Consider the following 16,045-nt stretch of genomic DNA (forward strand, 5'->3'; position numbering starts at 1 on the left):
AATGTGACTAAAATGACTCGAGTGTAAAGAGCTGGTTGTTTGCTTTGTCACAAAGGACCCCTGAACAAAGACATAGTAGGCCTCCCTGTTACATAGGAGCAAGACATCCAGACTGAATGTGTCATCATTTGACTTCTTTTTGTGATCATAGTAGTTGTTTTGCATCTCCTTTTAGTTATTGACCTTATGGCTATTTGTGTCTCTTTGTGGTTGTTCTTAGTCATTTGGTGTCTTGTTTTGCACATTATTTTGGCCGTGTTTTGTGGCTGCTTTACGTTGCTAATTTTACATATTGTTTGCGTGTTTTCTGGTGTTTATGAGTCTCTTTGTGGTTGTTTTACATTGCTATGTTGTGGTTTTGCGTGACTTTCTGGTCTTTGCGAGTCTCTTTATGGCTATTTTGTGTTCCCTTGTAGCTCTTTTTAGTTGTTTGACTTTACAGAGATGTTAAATGGTTTCATACAGAACTCTGGTGTGCACCTGGTAGGCCTGCTCACTCATCCATTCCCACTACCGGAACCTAATGAGCGGTATACCATGTACTTACCTTAACCCTCACCAAGCATAGTCTTCGAGGTTGACGTGGATTGTCCTGCTTGTTCTTCCAATTTATTTTCTCTCTGTCTGTCTTTATTTAGGAGAAGGAGAGGCTGCTCCTCCAGTCAGCTGTGTGTTTACAAATGGTGCAATGGTACTAGTAATGCTAATGCTTGAGGTGTGAAGACACAGGCATTTGATGAATCACCAGTGACTGCTCTACAGGCATGTGCCCCCAGCCTCGTTGTGATCCTGGTACTTGATTTTAGGACTAGTACCTGAGGGGGTGCTGAAACTTAGCTCCTGGAAACAAATGCAGAACCTGTGACGAGCGTTACTTGGCCCGACACGTTTCTGTAGCTTCCTATAACAGAAAAACTCATCATGGTACTCACACGCAAGCTACCAATCACCCTTTCACTCTGCTAGGCAGGGCTCCTGCAAACCAGAAGGCTCTCAGATCAGCTTTGACAGACAGATATTGCTGTACGTGCTGACAACAAGACTTTATTAAAGTTCTTTCATGTGAAACACAAATACAAGCATCTGACCCTAAGCTCTGAACTTGCTGCTGCTGCACAGATGTTATGGTTGAGTTTTCCTCCTGGACAGTGAAGACAGCCCGTAGCTTAGCCGTAGCTTACCTTGGAGTATAAATATAGAATTGTGTTTTTGTATTTTGTGCTGGCCTTATGACCACTTTAACTTTGTTTCCACTCTGAAGATATTATTTGTGCCAAATGCTGTCTACTTTGAAGGGTGTCTCTGCGAGTGCTTACAGCAGCCCAGTAGAGGAGCGGTGGAGAGAACAGTTTGTATGTTAGAAGAGAAGGAGGGAGGACACAGAGGGAGGACCCATGTGTTCGCTTTATCAAAACCAGCTGCTCTGGCTCTGCTTTCAGCATTGGCTTGTAATACAATTCCTCTGTCAAACTCCCTTCCCCATTAAATGATTTAGACATTAGCTATAATTCACTTTGATGCATTTGAAGGGTTAGAAAGATCCTATTGGAGGATGTGGGGACTTTGCCATGCGATTATTTGGACATTAATGAAGTGTTAAAAAGACTTTAATTGAGACAAGATACTCTTGACAGCGCTATGGTTTAACAAAACCACTCATGTGAGCTGAATTCAAGTGTGAACCCGTAAAACGGTTAGGCCTGTGTATTTTGAGAAAAATCATGTTTTATAAATGAACTCCCAGTCTCCCCAGTGTACTTAAAGGGTCAGTTCACCGAAATTACAAAGGAAAAAACATACCCTTTGATGGTATCTAGCCGTGCAGGTAGTTTTGGTTTTATGTGCCCAGGTTTTGAGATATTCCCCTTTTCTTTTAATGCTCAGAAAATTGAATGGAGTTTGGGTGGTGGATAGCCAAAGTTTCTGTGTGGAGACAATTAAGCTTATGACCTCAGTATTTGTAAATACTGGCTACAGACCCGGCCCCAGTGGTAATGACTTAAATAAAAAAAATTTTGTAGTTCTCACTGCATTAAAAATGACTTTTTTTGGTAATAACTTGTATTGGGAAAAAGAAATAAATTCAGAGGTTGCATTTGTTTGAAGAAACCAAAGAAAATGACTTCTCTCTAATAAGGCACTTTAAACTGTTGTAACTTTTTATTGCTGTAAATTTTTTTCAAATGCACTTTTTCAATGTTTTTCCAAATCAATTTTATTTCCCTCCACTGCATTGGGTTGGCAGCAGAAACCTCAGAGATAAATATATAAAACCTTTGCAGATAAACTCAAAACTACCTGAAAAGCTGAACTATCACCAGTGGTCAGAGAGGAAATTGTGATTTATTTATTTATTTATTTTTTTTAACAGTGTGGATGAAGTGACTGTTTTTGAACTGCCTGTTTCTGTCTCTTTGTGTCAGGGATGTGTAACCCCAAGAACTACAGCGACTCTCCGGCCACGTCGAAGAGCACCGTGGAGGAGCTTCACCGCCCGATTCCCTCGCTGTTTCGCGCTCTCACAGAAGGCGACGCACCAATAAACATGATGGTGGTGTCCTTCCCTGTCGCCGAGGAGCTCTCCCATCATGAGAACCTGGTGTCCTTCTTGGAGTCACTTGACAGCCAGCACCAGAACGTGTCTGTGCCTGGCAACAGCATCCACACCAGCTATGACACTCAAGGTAACAACAGACATTTGGCTTGTGAGGAAAAAAATGATGAAATATCTTTGTTCACACTTTACCAGCTTCTCATATCCACATTAATCCATATACTGAAAGTCACTCTTCACACTTCAATGACTTCAGTTTTTCAATGTAAAATAAAAGTGAGATGGGTTCTAAAAATTGTGCCTGTCATCAAATCAGACCAGATCCTGTTTTCATCGTTCAAAGATCTCCTCTTTAGGTAGTTGTTACTGGGCTTAAAATGTTGTTGTGCCGCCATTGTTTTTATTTTTATTTGTGGCTGTTTTGGCCGTCTCCCTCTAAGCCAGTGTTATTTGCAAAAACACACACTCATAATACAAACGTTCCCACAGCATTTAACTCATTTACCAACACCAAAACATATGGTCATGCTTAGTTGCAACAAATTCATTTTAGCCCTGAAGTAAAAGTGGGAACACTAAGGGTTATAGCTGATTACTTTAAAATGTTGCTTGTGTCCATAAACCATGTTGACTGGATTTGTGACTCAAATTTTCTTCTTATTTCAGAGAATATGTGCACAGTGGTCTACTTTGATGACTGCGTGTCTATCCGTCAATGCAAACTTTACTGTGAGTCAATGGGAGGATCCAAGTACCGCTGGTTTCACAACGCCTGCTGCCAATGCATTGGACCCGAGTGCGTGGACTATGGCAGCAAGGCAGTGAAGTGCATGAACTGTCTCTTCTGAAATGTGGGCACATATTGGTACCAAATGTCAGCACCAGAGGACTGAGGACAGAGGAAACTATGACTGTTTTAGCATTCCTCAATTACCTTGTAAAATACCCCCTATGCCCCTCTTGCTACCCCTGCAAATTGTTTTTATTCTGCTGTTCTGTTTGATTGTATATTTTAGATATGTTTCCAATAGTGTTTTTTACTAGAGGTGTATATGAATAATGTATTTTTACAATTATGGTCCGCTAAACCCAAGTCCTGTGCCAAATAAAGAATTGTTTGGTGACATGGACTGTCTCACAGAGAGGAGTCTGATAACTATGTTTTGTTAAAATGATGTTGAAAAACTGCATAGAATAGTGAATGTTTATTTGCCAAGTTGCCTGTCTCCTCCTCTAATCTTAGCCTAGTGTTGCCCAAGTCAGGAAATGCATCATTTCCTGGGGAAACAAAGTTGTTATTTTACCATTCTGGTTCACAGGTGTTCCAGTGCTCACTAACCATCTCCTGTAAGCAGAGAGGAAAGGGAGCATTTACTGATGCCAATCTCTCACCGCCACACACAAATGCTCTTTGTAATGCCAGGGCATTTTCAAAAGGCAGCAGGGTGCTCTATCTCATTCTTTTCCCATTTGGCATGCAACAGCAGTTTGCACAGACTAATGTACCAGATGCACAATGAGAGCTTGTTTTTTTTTTTTTATGATACTGAATCACGGCCTCTTTTCACCACTGCAGCTGTGTGGTTTGGAGTAGATGATGCCAACAAAGATAAGAGGACCTGTGGTAGAAGAAGTATTCCAGTTCTTTACTCATGTAAAGGTACTAATACAACAATGCAAAAATACTCCATTACAAGTAAAGGTCCTGCATGAAATGTTCTGCTTAAGCAAAAATGCAGAAGTATTATCAGTAAAATGTACTTCAAGTATCAAAGTGTTCAATGCTGCTGTGACTAATATCTGATTATTTCAGACAATAGATTGTTAATACTGATACATCAATATCTAAGAAGCATTTTTCTGTTGTAGCTGCATGAGGAAGAGCTAGATTACCTATTTTATATACAGGTAGTGAGCTTAGTCCAATATACTAATATGTTTTTAGACTTTGGATGGAAGTTTTACTTTATTTTAGAAAATATTTGTCAATTTTACCTCTTTAGGGCTCAAACACCACATGAAACCATGTGAGGAGTTTAGAGGAGATGTCTCTTCTAAAAACTTAGAGACATACTGAAATGCAACAAGGGGACCCAACTACACTGTACACACTACATTGTGATGTTTTTAACAAGGCAAAAAGGTTGGAGACAACTGGTTTAGTCTTTAACAATATCTTTTGTGTTATATGTTAATCGTACTTTGTGTAAAACCATTAATATAAATTAACTACAGCTGTATAAAAAAATCTAGTGGAGTAAAAATTGCAAAATGTCTCTGAAATGTAGTGGAATAAAATAAAGTCCTCATAAATGCAAATATCCATGTACAAGAATATGTATAACTATAAAAGTGTGCATGAATGTACTGTGTTTATGTCCATCTCAGCAGAAGACTAATGTGTTTCATATGTCTGGATACCCACCAGTCTTCTGGGTCCAATCACAGCATCTGACCAAATATATTATATATATTATAGATGCTTTTGAAAACATTGTTTGACAGTTTCTCTTGTCCACAAGCTTGTATAAGAGTGAACCTTTGGTTGAGTTCAATATGACACCACAGCCTAAACCGCCTCCATTAGTTCCACATTGATATTGGCCAAAACACCTGTAGGCTATGCATGTGCGGTGGAAGCTTCGAGGTGCTCAAATTCTATTTTGAACTACATTTCCAATCCTGCACTTGTACTACCGCGCAAGCGCAGATAGGTCTATTTAGTATACAACCAGCCGGAAGCTCCACTGTGAAATTGACGGAACGGTATAGTACTTGGTAAAGTTTCTTGTCATTTGTGTTTTGCTGTTTCAATGACAGTGCAGCTACTACAAGATGGAGTTTACTACCTGCAGCTAACTAGCTACCTTGTGGCGGTTTTGTCTGGACGACACAGTGACTTAAATCGTAACAGAGAGTCTTGCTAATTAGCTAGCTTAGCAGGGTGGCAGCTAGCTGCGGGCCCTTCCATTCAGAGGGAGGCGTTTATTTAATGACATATTAATGTAAATGTGTTTACATTCATTAGTTCAGAAACTAATGGGAGCATTTTATATCATATTGGCGGAATCTGATTGGCTGTGTTCAGTTAGTGGTCTACCGTAAACGGGACACGACAAGAAATTGGTGAGGACACTCTTCCCATAGCAAAGGAAGATTAAGATATCAGATAGTCAAACAAACTCTATTAATAGTTTTGTGTCCAGAATTCAACTAAGGCCGTATTAGTGAAGGTTTAGATATTGTTTTTCATTGGTTATCACCCCTCTCTTTTTGACACTCGTGTAATTTCGTAGAGAAATCGATACATCACACTTGTATCGTTGGTGTGTTGCAGGAGATCCCCAATCTCATGTCAGATTGATTTGACAGGAATTAATATGGTAAATAGAAATCTATGCTGCTTAATTTAACATGACAAAATGTAAAGTGACTTGGACTGAAAGGTGAAATTATATACCTATCACATATAGGCCCGAGGCTTTTAAAAAGCAGAATCAATGACAATAACAGCTTGACACAGATGTCTCCTAACGTTTGACAGTTCAAGAAGGCACATCTCAAAGTGTATGAGTACAAGAACAAAGCGTAAAACAATGACAACATATGGACATGATATTGTTTCTTGTCATTTAAAATATTTCACAACAAAATGTTAATACTGCTCAATGTTCAAAGTTCCACAACTTTAAAAATATTGGCTCTGCAATATAAAAAAAACATTAATATTAATGGATTTTGTGCTTTATTTGATAGCTAGTTAAACAGATGAATAAGTGTCTGCTTGTCTACAGTCATCTGCATGAGTTTCAGCTAAATTGTTGTTTCTGTGGTTGATTAAGTGGACTGTAGCTGTGTTTTTGCTGACTGTCCCTTTCAGAAGTAGGACATAAAAATGTTATCGTTCATATGGCAGAGCCCCATCTGGTGGGTGGACATTACTGCTGCAGTTCTTCTGTTCACACAGTCATCAAAATGTTCAGGAAATGAAGAAGAAAAATATTGTACTAATAAGATTTATTTATACAGCACTTTGTAAAACCAAATTATAAAGTGTTTTACATTGTTGAACAAGGATTAAAATATTGCATGATAAAATTATATCAGTATTGCAAAATTAAAATGGAATAAAGTGTCCAATAATAATAAAAAACAACAGTAATATAAAAACAGAGGCTCTGACAAGTCATTTAAGGCAGGAAAAGACTGCACCCTGTTTTATTATGCTATATCTTTTTGTGTACATAATGTTTGAGTTTGATTTACAGTGCTCCCTTTATTGTATCTTATGTTTCTGATAACTGCAGATGTGATGGAGGGGTGATGTCCCAGTCAGAGGAGTGATACGGCTAAAGCAGCCCTGACTGAATGTTTTCTGCCTCCCCGCAGCAGACCCGCTGGGCCGCCCACGGGTGCACAAAAACGGAGGGGTACAGGGGCGAGACCAGCCATGACTGAATGTTTCCTGCCTCCCAGCAGCAGCCCTGCTGAGCAGCGCAGGGCTGAACACCCGGGCAGTGTTGCTCGCACCCCCAGCTCTGAGGAAATCAGCCCCACTAAGTTCCCAGGGTTGTACCGCACCGGCGAACCATCGCCACCTCATGATGGCCATCACCATGAGGCACCTGACACCTACGTCTCAGACGATGACAAAGAACACAGCAAGAAGAAGAACAAGTTCAAGAAGAAGGAGAAAAGGAGTAAGGAATTATCCTGTAATTTTGAACTTGAAGGTTTTATTTGCATTAAAAACAGCAGTTTTACAAAAATAAATAAAGAATCCACACAAGGTCACTTAACGGACATTTTGTGGCTCTTTCAGCCATTTACCAGGCTTTGTCAAAGCTATTAGAAATGAATGAAAGTTCTGGAAATTTTTCTAAAGGGACCTTATTCTAAGATTTTTAGGCACACTAATCCTCTAATATTTCTGCCAATTTATTAATAAATGTTTGAGTATAACAATATTCCCTGGTTATGATGATACATTTCAGGTGACTTCTATTGAAAATGTTGTTCTGGCCATTCAAAATAGCCAGAATTTGTCAAATCACTGAAAACTGAATGTTTCTGTCTGCTTGAGTTTCATACTGTGATGTTCGGTAGGAACACCTTGATTATGACTTAATATCTCATAATTATGAGATCCTATTTTGGCAACATTTGACAGTAGCAAATACTTTTGGTTAGTATGCGGTTGGCATGCAGATGGGTAGTAATTTAGTTACTGGCAGCGTCTGATGAAAGGTTTTTTGCTCAGAACATTGAACAAAGCCTATTCATGAGCACAGTTAATTTAATCTAGGGTAAATGTTCATTGCTGTGTTAGTATAAGGTATTCAACACATTAAAGCCCACAGTTCTGTGGGAAAATTTATGTAATATGCTAGGGACCTACTGTAACATAAGCACAGTATAATGATTAGCTTGGCACTCCAAGATAAAGTAAAAGAAACTAAAAATATTTGAGAACTTCAGAAAAAAATTCATCTCTTTTGTTTCAGTCTCCTCCTGATTTCTGTTTCCATGGTGTGTGACGCATATTAAGGTACATGTTTGGGTTTTGTTCAGAGGACAATAACACCTTGTTTACAATAGAGTAGTGGGAGAGAGGAAGAGGTGGGTAGTTTAAGGGCACACCCAGAGAGCCCAGTGAAGGTGTGTCTCTGGCAGTGGTGTGATACACAGGAACTGTTCTGGGGGGAAAACCAGAGTAGAGATTATTATAGGAGACAAAAGCTGTGAAGAGGTCACTTCTTGTTGGAGTTTGCTCTGAGGAGATACATTTAAACTGGTTCTGGAGAGGAGAGGTGTAAGGTGCAGTGGGAGCTCTGCTAAATCAGTGGCTGACCTTGTTTCCAATTCCCCCCCTCCACTGCTATCTTCTCTTCTCACACGTCTCTCTTCCCGTTTCTGTTTCACTGCTATCATAGTTCTGTTGGAGGAGGAGGATAGGAAAACGGGTGTTATCTCCATTCAGATCTATTTCTGCCTCTTCTTACTTTTCATTTATTTTCACAGCGGAAGGCTACGCCGCCTTTCAGGAGGACAGTTCAGCAGACGAAGCAGAGAGCCCGTCTAAGATGAAGCGCTCTAAGGGAATTCATGTGTTCAAGAAGCCGAGCTTCTCCAAGAAAAAGGAAAAGGACTTCAAGGTGAAGGAGAAGGGCCCCAAGGAGGACAAGGCCAAGGATAAGAAATCTAAGGACCTGACTGCTGCAGACGTGGTTAAACAGTGGAAAGAGAAGAAGAAGAAGAAGAAGCCCACAACTGAGGTGGAGACGGTCCCGGTGGAGACCCCCACCTTCAGACCCATCTTTGGAACACCTCTGGCTGAAGCCGTCAAGAGAACAGCTCTGTATGATGGCATCCAGCTGCCAGCCATCTTTAGAGACTGTGTGGACTACATTGAAAATTATGGCATGAAGTGTGAGGGCATCTACCGGGTCTCAGGTATAGAAACTTTGGGATGTTGTTGATTTGATGTCATCTTGTAAAAACAGACCTGCTAAATATGGAGAAAAACAATCAAATAATTTTATTTGTGTGATTGAACTTCTCTCCTTCTCAGGTATGAAGTCCAAGGTGGATGAGCTAAAAGCGTCATATGACCGTGAGGAGTGCCCCACCCTGGAGGAGTATGACCCCCACACAGTTGCCAGTCTATTGAAGCAGTACCTTCGGGAGTTGCCTGAGAACCTGTTGAGCCGAGACCTGGCCCAGCGCTTTGAGGAGGCCTGCGGTCGGCAGGTGGAGGCTGAGAAAGTGACAGAGTTCCAGAGGCTGTTGTCCGAGGTGTCGCCCGAAAGCCGACTTCTTCTCTCCTGGCTCATCACGCACATGGACCACGTCATTGCCAGGGAGGCCGACACCAAGATGAATATTCAGAATATCTCCATTGTCCTCAACCCAACCATACAGGTCAGAGAGGGAAGATGGACTAGGGAGAGTAAATGGAATGTGAGATGATTGTAAAAGATAATAAAGGAAGGAAATGGGCTGAAAGGTCATGAAATGTTGCAGAGAGCTGTAATTTAACAGCAACAGGCAAATTAAACATCAAATAGAAAAATGGGAATTTGACTCGGGCTCAGTTGTACCTTAAAGATAAGAAACATCCCCATAGCAACCAACCAACCGAGTTTTATTTGGATCAGTCAGTCAGTTCATCTCAAAAACCCTGGCCCAGTTTTGTGAAGCTAATTTATTCCTATAGAGGACAATCTCTGTGGCTGAAAAACAGCACTGTTAAATAAATGCATCCTTGAATCAATGAGTGAGTTTTTTAGGCTGTGCAAGTATTTGGAAAGTGTGTTGTGGAGAAATTTGTGCAGAGGTGATTCACACTACAGTCTGACACACGTAATACAAAGACTACCCCACATGCAATGCAAGAGTACTTACAGTTTGTGCCGTGCCCTGTCGCTTTGTGTCCACCGATTTGTTTGCCTTTGTGTTTAGATTGGGAATCGTGTTCTTTACGTGTTCTTCACCCATGTGAGGGAGCTGTTTGGAGACGTAGTCCTGAAGCCAGTGGTGCGGCCCCTTCGCTGGTCCAACATGGCAACGATGCCAGCGCTGCCCGAGACCCAGGAGAACATCAAAGAGGAGATCCGACGACAGGTGTGTTCAAGCCTTGGGTGTATCAAGGCTAGCTGTTTGGACATTTACAGACTTTATACGAAGTGTAAGCTAACTGTGCAGCTCATATTAAGTAGATGGGTATCAACTTTCAGCAGTGAAGTGAATGAGTGTATTTCCCAAAATGTCACATCATTCCTAAAAATGGATGAAACGCATTTAAGTAATTAAGAAAAATCTTTGCGAGTTTCCACTTTTTAAATGTGAAGATTCATGTTTTTCTTCACTTTATATCATTGTCAATTAAAATATCATCGTTTTTTAACAGTTTGTTGAAGACATCACTTTGGACTCTGGAAACTTTTGTTGACAATTTAAAAAACTTGTTTTAGACACTTGTGGATGTTTCTTTTATGTATCTTACGTTTAATTAATCTAAATAATTTTAAGTTCTACCTTGCCAAAGAGTCTTTGAATAAGACACTGGACCTGAACAGTTTATATGGATGCTGATTTGTGATGCCTGTAGTAAAATGAGTACAAGTTACTGTATATCTTCATAGAAATATGTGAAGTATGAAATCCTCATTATTTAATTGTGCATGTTGCTATTCCTAATTTCTTTTAAGTAAGCAGATGATAAATTGTTTTCACTTTAGGCATGAATTAAAGTGTTGCACAATAGATATATAGTCATGCAGCAAGTATTTAGCAAAGCAGATGCCTTCTGTTTATAGTACATAGTCCTGTCAGCAGTACAGATCTTTGCTGTTTCTCAGTGAGCCAGGGATACATATTTTAACGCGAAAGTATGCACAGGAAATTAGATTATTCTTTTCTCATTAGCTACTGTACCTGGTTTTAAATCAGTTTTTTGTCCCCGAATAATGTAAGACACTAAGAATTAGTATAATTGTTTTATGATTAAGGAATTCAGACATGTTTGACTGTTGCATCAAATAAAGAGTGTCAAATTTCCGCCTATAACATAAATGTGTGTGTTTTTAGGATTACCTTCTGAACCGCCTGCACAGGGATCTGCAGGCGGGTGTGAAAGACTTGTCCAAAGAGGAGAGACTCTGGGAGGTTCAGCGAATCCTGACGGCTTTGAAACGCAAGCTGAGGGAGGCCAAACGTCAGGTAAGCTGTGTCCAGATATCTGTTTGTGTGTATGTCAGGGTTTTTTTTAAAAGGCTATTTTAATCATTTTTGTTCATTTTGTTCAACTAATATTTTGTTTGCAACATTTATGAATCTAGGGTAAATAACAGAAGCTTCTCTTCATGCAGTGCAATGCAGCCTCCAAAATGATCATACAGTTGAATCAACACCTCTTTAAAACAAAAACAAAACTTTATCACCTTCATGAAAGAGGGCTGTTACAGAACTATTGTGTTAGACTACATAGGGCTAAGCTAGGTGTCCCTCATTACCTGTCAACTGAGTGTATAATGCACCCCAATACAGTGACGCCTAAAACCAGAGCTGTGCTGTGTTTGTATCTTGTCTTTTGGCCTTTTTAGGAGTGTGAGACTAAAATAGCCCAGGAGATAGCGAGCCTGTCAAAGGAAGATGTTTCAAAGGAGGAGATGACTGAGAATGAAGAGGAAGTTATCAACCTCCTCTTAAAACAGGTGAGTCAGTCAAATAAGCACAAAAATCCACATTTATAAAGGATGTGCTCACAAAACTGGCACAAAAGCCTGAAAATATTTCCAAAAAATCCTTACTGAAGTCTCATTCTTATTAAGCTCCATTAATAATTTTCTTTTCCCTGTTTCCTCTCCATAATCAGGAAAATGAGATCCTGACGGAGCAGGAGGAGCTGATCTCTCTTGAGCAGGTGCTTCGTAGGCAGATAGCTACTGAGAAGGAAGAAATTGAGAGACTGCGGGCTGAGATTGCAGACATACAGAGGTAGATGAGTGACTGTGGTATTTCTAAATTGTATATATTTGCATTAAGTTGATTATTCAAAAACAATAAGTGATACATGGAAATTAGTAAAATAAATACATAAAAAATTGACAGTGGAACTATGTCATTGAATGTATGATTGGGGAGCACTTGCAATTCCAGCATGGACCAGCAGGGGGCCATGGACCACTGGTTGAAAACCCTTGTTGTAAAACAATAAACAGCCATTACGTGTGTTAGATCTCAGCTGTAACCCAGCATTGTTTTCCTCAGTCGGCAGCAGGGTCGCAGTGAGACAGAGGAATATTCATCAGACAGTGAGAGTGAGAGTGAGGACGAGGAAGAGCTGCAGATGATTTTGGAAGATCTGCAAAAGCAAAACGAGGAACTGGAGGTGAGAAAGGAATTTAGTCCAGCTACTGTAATTAATCTGTGTTTTATGTGCAAAACTAAAATTTACTGCCTTGCAATTGTGTGTCTGCCAGTCAGGTCACAGTGTCCTTGACCTTTGACCACTAACTCTGATCAGTTCATCCTTGTGTTCAAATGGATATTTGCTCCAAATTTTCTCAAGGTATTCCTGAGATATTGCTTGCACGAAAATTGGATGGATGGACAACCCGAAAACATAATGCTTCCAGCCATGGCTGTTGCCGGCGCAGAGGCATAATGATGACACAATCCTTAATAGGACGGAGTCATGTTAAAGAATAGCTTGGTCTAAAATATTGAAGTATTCTGATGCTGTTGTTTTAGATGCAAGAAATAGCCTGTCGGGCTGGTCTGTATGATGCTAATAGCACTTTTTTAGAATTGTAGTTACAAACTTTTAATGTAATACCTTTTGGGGCCTAAATGCATAGTTCCACTATTTCCCTTATTTCTACATCCCTTTACAGCCTCTTTGTGAATATTACTAGTTGAACTAGTAAGTTTCTTAAGGACTGTCTGGATTTTGTTGCCTCCATAGAACAAAAACACCCACCTGAATCAGGCCATCCACGAGGAGCAAGAGGCCATCTTGGAGCTCCGCGTCCAGCTCCGCCTTCTGCAGAGCCACAAGCTACAGCAAGAGCTGACTGTCCAGCTGCCAGCTGAGCAGGCCCCCCCCACACAGCCGAGCCCAGAGGCCCGCAGCGAGGAGCAAACCAAACGCTCTGTCATTGCGGTGGCTGCTAGCACAGATGTGGCTGCCTCGGCCAATGGAAAGGCAGCTAAGGATCCTTCAAAGCCCTCGCCAAGCAAAGACAGGAGAGACACCAACATGTGAGATGTCAGCGAGGTATTTGGTGGCTCTGTGCTGCTGTACATCTCTGCCGCTGGTCAGTTGTCCTGTAGCGTCACTCATTATCCACTGGAAAGTTTACATGGCTGGAGTTAACTGTGGCAGCCATGGAAAAATCTGTTACACTGTCTTTGTTGTCCTGGCTCAGCAAAATCATATACATTGTTTCCCATTTTCCCTGGCAAAACACACACACACACAAGTAAAGCAGCTGCTGTGGCGGACAACTGGCTCCTACTGTGAGAGACTTGGTGGGACCATATTATCAGATTCAGTGCCAAGCTTGTATGAAGGAAGAGGAGGGAGGAAGACATGGCATGAAGGGATTTATAAAGCAAGTAAGGGAGTGGAAGGAAGAGTTGATTACAGTAGGTTTATTTTTTCACCTAAGGACTTAAGAAATAATTACCAGATACATTCTCATTCCCTTACCCAAACGGAAGCTAGAGAACACTGTGCCATAACTGAAGATGCCAGACTGAACAAGTTTCCCCAGAGAACCACTAATAGAAATAGCTCTTTGAATACTGTAAAATTTATGATTTGTCTAGTATCTATATATTGTATATTGAAGTAGTATTCTGAAGAATGCAGATGACTATTCAAGAAAGAGATTAACTTAAATTGACAGCCTTTTAGTGATATATATATATATATTATAGATTTTTTTCTTTGAATAGCAGATGCACATAAACATAGTGGCGTTGTACTTCACAACTGACCAACGGATGAAAACATGAATGGAAAATAAAGATGCGACAAAAGTATATTCATCACTGTAAAATGTAGACAAACAGCTGGAAGTGACATTGTGTGAAACAACACTTTGTAGTGCAGTCGTCTTTTCTGTTTTTCCAGTTTGCTGATAGCAGATCCACAGTGATGACTCTGGTCTCCAGAAACACACAGGAGGCTTGATTAGTTTTGATGTATATTTTAGTTTTTTGGGGGTTTTTTTCATGACATTAATTGGAAATGAATAACCACAACAGAAGTCAATCATTTAATTTCACAACTGATCCACGATTATTGCAAAGTACTGTCATTGTTCAGTGATATTTAAAGCAAAGGCATGGCCTGACTTATTTACATTTGTGTATATTATTGTAAAATTGCAGACATACTGTACTTTGAGCTCTTTTGTTTGGTCCTTTATTTTCGTTTTGTTAATGACCTGTGTGGAAAATGCTAGTGTGACAGTGCCTGCTTTGGTCACAGACACATCTCATCTTATGATTCATTGCATTTTTAATCTTGTGACTGAAACAGATCGATGCTAGATTGGGCTCAGAATCTTCTCATAGGGTTATTTTCGTATTGTTCCAAGCTTTTATAGCCCATTGTTGCAGACAGAATAATGCTGTAATGAATAAAATGTCAATCTGAATAATATATCTCAGTATTGCTCCTGTCATAAATCCTAAGGTTTACTTTTTTTGCTGTACTATGTTTGACTAGAAGTGTAGTCCATAGTTAGTGCTTCCCGTTTTCCATTACACATTTCTGAATACTTTCCCCTTTCACAGCCTATTCACAGCCTATTTAGTGTGTAAATGAAAACTGCATGCATTTTGAGGAAGTGAACTGTAATTATGGGGTTAAGTGCATTTATAAAGAGCATTATCATTTCATTTTGTGTTAATTCATTTTAGACACAGTTTTACTGTATTTTTTAACTGCCCTGTGTTTATTTGACAACTTTAGTTACATTTCAGAATCAGATTAATAAAACAACATACAGTACTGTATAATCTATTGCTACATGTTGCAGTTGGTAGAGGTGGAGCAAATTTTAACTCCCTGGGTTTGAATTACTGCTGGATGGTTATAATCTAATAGCTAATATATCCATTAATGTGAAATGTACAGTTCTGTGTAATCACTAGGTTACCTTTACTTTTAGTACCATTTTGATGCTAATACTTTACTCTACTTATAATCAAGTAATACTTGAAATGCAGGGCTCTTACGTGTAACAGTACTTTTACACTGTGGTACTGTTACTTTTACGTCAAGACTCATGAGTGCTTCTTCCAGCACTGGAATTGCCATCCCGGAAGAGACTACTCGTTCATGCAGGGTTTTCCAGTCATGTTTTATTTTGAAGGGCATCACCGGAAATTCTTTTTGTCATTGTCACTGCTTGACACTAGTGTAGGATAGATGGTCAGTCTGTTCTTTAAGGGGCTGGGTTTCTCTTTTATGCAAGAAGAAGGGAAAAACAACTCGGTTTCAAGCATGACGAGACAAAGAGACGGACTGGAACACTGACAAATAATGATTTGAAAGACCTTTTACAACTTACCATGGCCATAAGGGAGCTCAAAGTTTGCCTCCTAGGGGTAAGTGTCTTATGTTTTTGTTGATCCATTTTAGGTCAAATTTCTTCAGCCTACTGCGAGTGTAACGGGCAGCATTTAGAAGTTAGCACATCAACACAAGCTACTCCAGCTGGCACTGTCAAGTTCGTTTTTTAAAAAACTATTTTCACTTTAATGTGCTACTCGTCAAAAAACCTGGAAATGTAAATATTTACAGCTAAGCAATTTGGCTGAAAACTCAATAGCCCATCGACAGCTGGGCGCAGCAGTCATTTTGGGCTTGGTTTATTTTTAATCATCTGCGTCTAATTTTGATCTTTTAAGGCGAAACTATGTAGACTTTTGTGTTTTGTCGTGTTTTTTTAACGAGACTGGCATTTTATCATC

At 39.9% G+C, this 16,045-nt stretch overlaps 3 protein-coding genes across 4 annotated transcripts in view; all 3 read left to right on the forward strand.

Moving 5' to 3' along the window:
* twsg1a (twisted gastrulation BMP signaling modulator 1a) overlaps window positions 1-4,998 on the forward strand; it is a 13,702-nt gene extending 8,704 nt beyond the window's left edge. For both annotated transcript variants that reach the window (XM_020591312.1, XM_020591313.1), the window contains 2 exons: window positions 2,424-2,684; window positions 3,221-4,998. In XM_020591312.1, the coding sequence (XP_020446968.1) occupies window positions 2,424-2,684; window positions 3,221-3,402 (443 nt within the window). In that variant the 3' untranslated portion in view covers window positions 3,403-4,998. The remainder of the gene's footprint in view (window positions 1-2,423; window positions 2,685-3,220) is intronic.
* Window positions 4,999-5,891: 893 nt separating this feature from the next.
* Window positions 5,892-14,731, forward strand: ralbp1 (ralA binding protein 1). The gene is made up of 11 exons (XM_020591286.1): window positions 5,892-5,937; window positions 6,862-6,909; window positions 7,000-7,254; window positions 8,576-9,007; window positions 9,126-9,475; window positions 10,016-10,177; window positions 11,144-11,275; window positions 11,659-11,769; window positions 11,931-12,052; window positions 12,326-12,446; window positions 13,023-14,731. The coding sequence occupies exons 3-11, from the start codon at window positions 7,005-7,007 to the stop codon at window positions 13,320-13,322; spliced, it is 1,980 nt and encodes a 659-aa protein (XP_020446942.1). The 5' UTR covers window positions 5,892-5,937; window positions 6,862-6,909; window positions 7,000-7,004; the 3' UTR covers window positions 13,323-14,731.
* A 746-nt stretch (window positions 14,732-15,477) lies between these two features.
* The window catches only part of rab31 (RAB31, member RAS oncogene family), an 8,897-nt gene continuing 8,329 nt past the window's right edge, over window positions 15,478-16,045 (forward strand). Inside the window, exon 1 of the mRNA XM_020591314.1 lies at window positions 15,478-15,679. Coding sequence (XP_020446970.1) covers window positions 15,644-15,679 — 36 coding nt within the window. The 5' untranslated portion in view covers window positions 15,478-15,643. The remainder of the gene's footprint in view (window positions 15,680-16,045) is intronic.

This window comes from Monopterus albus, unplaced genomic scaffold, assembly GCF_001952655.1.
Source record: "Monopterus albus unplaced genomic scaffold, M_albus_1.0 scaffold14.1, whole genome shotgun sequence".
In the NCBI taxonomy this organism is placed as follows: Eukaryota; Metazoa; Chordata; class Actinopteri; order Synbranchiformes; family Synbranchidae; genus Monopterus; species Monopterus albus.

Bases quoted from the DNA above. Each gene is read 5' to 3' on its own strand.
- ralbp1 (XM_020591286.1), top strand. From the start codon at position 7,005: ATGACTGAATGTTTCCTGCCTCCCAGCAGCAGCCCTGCTGAGCAGCGC. The intron at 11,276-11,658 runs GTAAGCTGTGTC...TGGCCTTTTTAG, and splicing joins TGAGGGAGGCCAAACGTCAG to GAGTGTGAGACTAAAATAGC. The intron at 12,053-12,325 runs GTAGATGAGTGA...TGTTTTCCTCAG, and splicing joins GAGATTGCAGACATACAGAG to TCGGCAGCAGGGTCGCAGTG.